At 49.0% G+C, this 6,655-nt stretch overlaps 1 protein-coding gene across 1 annotated transcript; it reads right to left on the bottom strand.

The window, feature by feature from the left end:
• Positions 1-395: 395 nt before the first annotated feature.
• On the bottom strand, positions 396-2,222 carry PRR30 (proline rich 30). Its single transcript, XM_011972649.1, has one exon. It carries the CDS (start codon positions 1,870-1,872, stop codon positions 634-636), a length of 1,239 nt encoding a protein of 412 aa, XP_011828039.1. The 5' UTR covers positions 1,873-2,222; the 3' UTR covers positions 396-633.
• Positions 2,223-6,655: the final 4,433 nt, after the last annotated feature.

Genomic DNA, 6,655 nt, shown 5'->3' with positions numbered 1-6,655 from the left:
TTTTTTTTTTTTTTTTTGAGATAGGGTCTCTGTCACCCAGGCTGGAGTGCAATGGCATGATATAGCTCATTGTAACCTTGAACTCGTGGACTCAAGTGATCCTCCCACTTCAGCCTCTTGAGTAGCTTGAGTAGCTGATAGTACAGGCACATCCCACCATACTCAGCTGATTTTTTAATATTTTTATTTTTGGAGAGACAGGGTCTTGCTATGTTGCCCAGGCTGGTCTCAAACTCCTGGCTTCAAGCGATCCTCCTACCTCAGCCTCCCAGTGTGTTGGGATTATAGGCGTGAACCACCCCCTCCCCGCCACCAAGGGTCTTGTTGGAGACTGGCACTCCTGTAGTTATAGCTACCTATTCTGTGGACTCAGCAGGACACAAACACAAGTTTCACAGGGTCAGATTTTATTAGCTACACGGAGGGCTGAATGGGGTCTTGGTGCCCTTGGTCCTCTTCAGCCTGGAGACAGCAGACTCCACAAGGGGCTCCCAGGGTTCAGAGCAGGAGAACACACCTGACTTCCTGCCAGCCAGCCCTTCAGGGTGTCTCGGGGACTCCCCGAGATCTGGGGCCTGGTTGGGAGGGTGGGGTTTGGAGGGGTTGTTCCAGGGGGCCTCCGTGGCTCTGGAACTAAACTGATGACTTTTGGAGAATGAGCTCCAGAGAAACTGGCCTCTTTGGGGCAGGGCAAGGCCTGGGCTTCGGGGAGGTAGTGGCCTGTTTTGGTGCCCGAGGTGGAGGCCCGGAGAAACATCGTGGAGAGTTTGGTGATTGAAGGCCTGCAGACCTGAAGCTCCTGGTCTGGGAGGGTGTGCCTGGGGCTGGGTCGGCCCGGGCCTGAGCTGCTGGAGGCTGAAATGTTGGCGATGGATGCCCACAGGCCTGAGGATCCTTGCCCTGAGGCCCTACTTCCTTCTGCCTTTTTTCTGGCAGCAGATGCAAGGCCCTGGCCTGGCCCTGGGGCAGGCGGAGGCCGAAGCCGACGCCTATCCGGAGTGGCCCAGATTCCTGGCCTTCCACACAGGGCAGTAGTTGGGGGAAGGCAAGCAGCCGGGGTCCAGTCCTGTACTTGGGGAGGGGGCAGGAGGGGCTGCGGGGCCGGAGGCACACCAGGCATATAGGATACTCCACGACTGGGGCCTGGCCGGTTCTGCCTAGCCACAGGTGCTGCAAAAGCAGGAGCCGCAGGTCGTGTGCGATGCGGCGGTGCCCCAGCTGGACCACCAGGGCCTGGGCCAGGGCCCCTGGGTCCCTGAACTGTGCAGGATCCTTCTTGCTTGGCACGCATCTCTCCACTACCCCAGGGGACCCGGACCCGGTGTCCCTGTACTGATGCCAGCGCCATGTCTGCCTGTTAGAGTGGAGCCTTTGAGAAGGTGGACTTGGGCCTGGGGAAGTGAGCGTGGAGCTATGCAGGTCCTCGGGGTGGGAAGGAGACTGGCAAGGTGAGTGGGGAAGGGAGGAGTTCTGGGGCTGGGAGGGAGAGAAGGAAGGGGTCAGAGGAGGAGAGGGGTACAGCCAGTGGTTGGAGGGAGACGATGCACGTGGATTGGGGAGAGAGAGGTAGTTCTGGTGAAAGAAAGTGGGGGAACTTGGGAGAGAGGGAGAACAGGGATGTGGCACAAAGTCAGAATTTGGGTCACAAGAGCCAAATTGGAAGCCAGGAGAGGGGGATGCTGGTGGAGGGGAGGAAGGATGATGGGACTGAGTGGAAAAGAACGGTGGGTGAGAGGGACGGAGGGACTGATGGGCAGAGAGAGGCTGTAGGTTGTGAGGAGAGGAGTCCACAAGTTGTGAGAAGCCCCAAGGGGGGCACCCGGGGAGCACTGAGGTCTGTGGCAGAACCTGGTCCTTGTTTTGAGGCAACATCGCCTTGAATCCAGAAGGAACTGGGGCAACAAGACTAGGTATGAGAGAACTGGCAGAGTCAGGACCAGTATCTCTGAGGTCAGCTGTGCCTGAGAAATCAAGGCCGTCTTCTGTGCGCAGAGCTTGGCTCCAGCCTGGTGTGGGTGCAGGTGCTAGTGGCAGGCCAAGGGGACACCCAGACCTCCAGCACCAGGCTCTCTGGGTGTTCAGGCATGAGCATGAACCTAAGCTTGGCTTCTCACTTCTTTGCAGTCAGCCATTGATGAGGGATGTGTGGGGATGGAGAATCACAGCTGCCTCTTGAGAGCGGAGGGGCAACAGCGATTATCTGGGCGGGGCAGAGAGGAAGACAAAGCCCATAGGACCTGGAGAGAAAAGACAGAACCCAAGACACTGGGAGAATTGGTCCATTTCTGGCTCTGCCTCATGTCCCTAGTTCCAAGCTGAACTCACCAAGACTTTAAATCCATGTCACCTTTGGGATCAAAAGAGCTGGCAAAATGCTCCAGGGAAGGTGAGAAGTGGGGAGGAGAGGAATAAGGAGGAAGGGAGGGTAGGATGGATTGGAGGAGGGGTTTGGGGGCTAGGGGCTGAGATAGAAACAGGAATTAAGGGTGTTCTGGTGCCGGGAGCTCTTACCAATGAGAATTCCTCTGGGCTGTGTTTCACAGGCACTTCAGCATTGAGCGGACCTGGGAGAGAGGAGCAGAGTCACCAAATGGTGGATACACCTTTCTCTGTCCCTAGCATCTAACACTAAACGCACTGTGAGCCGGGTTTCTGTCTGAGCCGTGAGTTTTGCCCTCAGTCCTCCTTCAGTCATTTGGAGGCCTGTGGTACAGGTTTTTATTCTCCTAATCCTGACTCAGGGGTTCTGCAAGCATCCTAGTGTCCTGCCACTCTGGTTCCTCTGACCCCTTGTTGCCCCTAGTGCTGATGTCCTCTAGCTCACCCTGGCCCAGACGGAGATGGCTCATTACACCCAGCAGCAGAAGGAATGGGGCCAGCTGGTAAAAGCCTCTGGGAGACTGGGACTTTGTCTAAGAGGTGGCACCAGGGTTGCCCCCAATGGGAGCTAGGGTCCCCATTCCCTGAGTTCAGTTCTCCCTGGCAGCATGTGGGTATGTCACAAAGGTCAGGTGCTGACATCATAGAATCTCCTCCTTGAGGCTCTGGAACCTTCTTCCAGAGATCATCCAAAGGCTGGCCCTCGATAACGCTGTGAAGCAGGCAGATTTCTTCAGTGCACTCAGTTTCTCCTTCAAGACCCAGCCCCCACCTCTACTCTTGGCCTATGCACTTTACAGCTCCAACCAGCTCCTTCATCTATTGCTCTCCCCACTCAACACAGCCTGTCTGGGCTGAGCTCATGCACCACACCTTTCTCCCCCTTGGGATATACCTATTATATGTTTTAATAACTATTTTCTTAACTGCTTTATTGGGATATAATTCACATACCATACAATCTACCCATTTAAAATGTACCATTCAATGTCTTCTAGTATATTCACAGGGGTGTAGAACCATCTCCACAATCTAGTTGTAGAATATTTTTGTCCCCCCAAAAATAAGTCCTGTACCCATTAGCAGTTGGTCCCCACTTTTCCCCCAGCCTCTGGAAACCACCAATCTACTCTGTTTCTATAGGTTTTCATATTCTAGACATTTCATATAAGTGGAATTATACAATATATGGTCTTTTGTTGACTTCTTTTAACATGTTTGCAAAGTTCATTCATGTTGTAGCATGTATCATTGCTTTATTCCTTTTTATTGCCAGATAATATTCCTTTGTATGGATATGCCGTATTTTGTTTATCCATTAATTAATTGATGGACATTTTGGTTCTTTCTACTTATTTATTTATTTATTTATTTTTTGAGACGAATTCTCACTCTGTTGCTCAAGCTGGAGTGAAGTGGTGCAATCTTGGTTCACTGCAACCTCCACCTCCTGGGTTCAAGCAATTCTCCTGCCTCAGTCTCCCGAGTAGCTGGGACTACAGGCACAGGCCACCATGCCCGGCTAATTTTTGTATTTTTAGTAGAGATAGGGTTTTGTCATGTTGGCCAGGCTGGTCTCAAACTCCCAGCCTCAGGTGATCCACCCACCTCAGCTTCCCAAAGTGCTGGAATTACAGGCGTGAGCCACTGCGCCTGGCATGGTTCTTTCTACTTTTTAGCAATTATGAATAGTGCTATGAACATTCTTCTGCAAGTTTTATGTGGACATATGGTTTCATTTATCTTTAGATACATAGGAGCAGAATTACTGAGTTACATGGTATATCTATATTTAACATTTTGAGGAACTACCAAACTGTCTTCCAAGTTGGCTGTACCAATTTTCAATCCCATCAGCGAGGTATAAGGGTTCCAATGTTTCTTTAATCCTTACCAACACATGTTGTTGCCTGTCTTTTTTATTTTAGCAATCCTAGTGGGTGTGAAACAGTATGATATTGTGGTTTTTATTTACATTTTCCTAATGATGGATGATGTTGAGCATCTTTTCATGTGCTATGGGATATTTATCTTCTTTGAAGAACTGTATATTCAAATCCTTAGCCTATCTTTTTAAAAGCCAGTCAAATTTAGCAGTGAGGTGTTGTATACCAACTTTAGTGACCTATCTTTTTTTTGAGATGGAGTTTTGCTCTTGTGGCCCAGGCTGGAGTGCAATGGCACGATCTTAGCTCGCCGCAACCTCTGCCTCCCGAGTTCAAGCGATTCTCCTGCCTCAGCCTCCCAAGTAGCTGGGATTACAGGTGCCTGCCACAACACTCAGCTAATTTTGTGTTTTTAGTAGAGATGGGGTTTTTCCCTGTTGGCCAGGCTGGTCTCAAACTCCTGACCTCAGGTGATCCGCCTGCCTTGGCCTCCCAAAGTACTGAGATTACAGGCATGAGCCACCAACCTACAGGCACCTGATCAACCTATCTTTTAATTAGGTTCTTGTCTTCATATCATTGAATTATAAAAGTTGTTATATATTCTGGATGTAGGTCCCTTATCAGATACATGTTTTGCAAATATTTTCCCTGATTCTGTGGGTTATTTTTTTTACTTTCTTGATGGTTTCCTTTGATGCACAAAAGCTTCCAAATTTGATAAAGTCCAATTTACCTGTTCTGTCTTTTCTTGCTTGCTTTTTGTGTCTTATCTAAGAAACCATTGCCTAACCCAGGGTCACAGAGATTTGCTCTGTGTTTTCTTCTTAGACTTTTATAGTTTTTGTTCTTACATTTAAGTTTGTTATCTATTTTGAGGGGTTTTGCTTTGTTTTGTTTTAGAGGCAGTGTCTCACTTTGTCACCCAGGCTGGAATGCAGTGGTGTAATCATAGCTCACTGCCACTTTGAACTCCCAAGCTCAAGGAATCCTCCTGCCTTGGCCTTCCCAAGTGCTGGGATTATAGTCATGAACCACCACACCTGGTCTATTTCAAGTTAATTTTTATATATGGTGAGAGGTGGAAGTTCAACTTAATTCTTTTGTATGTGGATATCCAGTTGTCCCAACACCATTTGTTGAAAAGACTTTTCCACTAGCCTGGGCAACATAGTGAGGCCCATCTTTCCCAAAAAACAAGAAAGAAAGAAATTAGCCTGGCGTTCTGGTGCATGTCTGTAGTCTCAGCTACTTGAGAGGCTGAGGCGGGAGGATGGGTTGAGCCCAGGAGTTGGAGGATGCAGTGAGCCAAGATCACACCACTGCACTCCAGCCTGGGCAACAGAAGGAGACCCTCTTTCAAAAACAAACAAACAAAAAGGCTATTCCTTCCCCCCATGGAATTGTCTTGGCACTCGTGTGAAAAATCAGTTGACTAGTGTTATTAGTTTGCTGTTGCTCCCATAACAAATTGCCTCATACTTAGCAGCTTAAAACAACACAAATTCATTATTTTACACTTCTATAGATTAGAAGTCCAACATGGGTCTCACTGGGCTAACAATCCAGATGTCAGCAGGCTGCCTTCCTTTCTGGAGGCTGTAAGGGAGAGTATATTTCCTTGCCTCTTCCATCTTCTGGTGGTTTGTGGTCCCTGGTTTGTGGTCCCCCTCTTACAGCTTCAAAGCCAGTATCCTTGTATCTCTATGACCATTCCGCCATAGTCACATCTCCCTCTGACTCTGAACTATTCTGCCTCCCTCTCCAACTTTTAGGGACCTTTGTGATTACATTGGGCCCAGCCAGATAATCTGGGATAATCTCTCTATTTTTAAGTCAGCTGAGCAGAGCACAGTGGCTCACACTTGTAATCCTAGCAATTCAGGAGGGGGAGGTGGAAGAATCCCTTGAGCACAGGAGTTTGAGGCTACACTGAGCCATGATTATGCCACCTCACTGCAGCCTGAGTAACAGAGCAAGACTCTGACTTTATTTTTTGTTTGTTTGTTTGTTTGTTTTGAGATGGAGTCTCGCTTTGTCACCCAGGTTGGAGTGCAGTGGCACAATCTTGGCTCAGTGCAACTTCCACCTCTGTAGTTCAAGTGATTCTCCTGCCTCAGCCTCCGCAGTAGCTGGGACTACAGGCACTCACTACCATGCCCAGATAATTTTTGTAGTTTTAGTAGAGACGAGGTTTCACCATGTGGGCCAGGCTGATCTCAAACTCCTGACCTCCTGGTCTACCCCCGCCACTGGCCTTCCAAAGTGCTGAGATTACAAGCATGAGTCACTGCGTCTATTATGAACTGTTTCAAACAAATTCAAAAGTAAAGACTAAAATAAAATGAACTCCCATGTGCCTGTCACCCAGCTTCAACAGTTACCAGTCA

The sequence above is a fragment of the Mandrillus leucophaeus genome, unplaced genomic scaffold (assembly GCF_000951045.1).
Source record: "Mandrillus leucophaeus isolate KB7577 unplaced genomic scaffold, Mleu.le_1.0 Scaffold13, whole genome shotgun sequence".
Classification (NCBI taxonomy): Eukaryota; Metazoa; Chordata; class Mammalia; order Primates; family Cercopithecidae; genus Mandrillus; species Mandrillus leucophaeus.
This window is presented reverse-complemented; position numbering and strand designations above follow the sequence as displayed.

Coding starts and splice junctions, on each gene's coding strand:
- PRR30 (XM_011972649.1), bottom strand. CDS start 1,872: ATGTTGCCTCAAAACAAGGACCAGGTTCTGCCACAGACCTCAGTGCTC.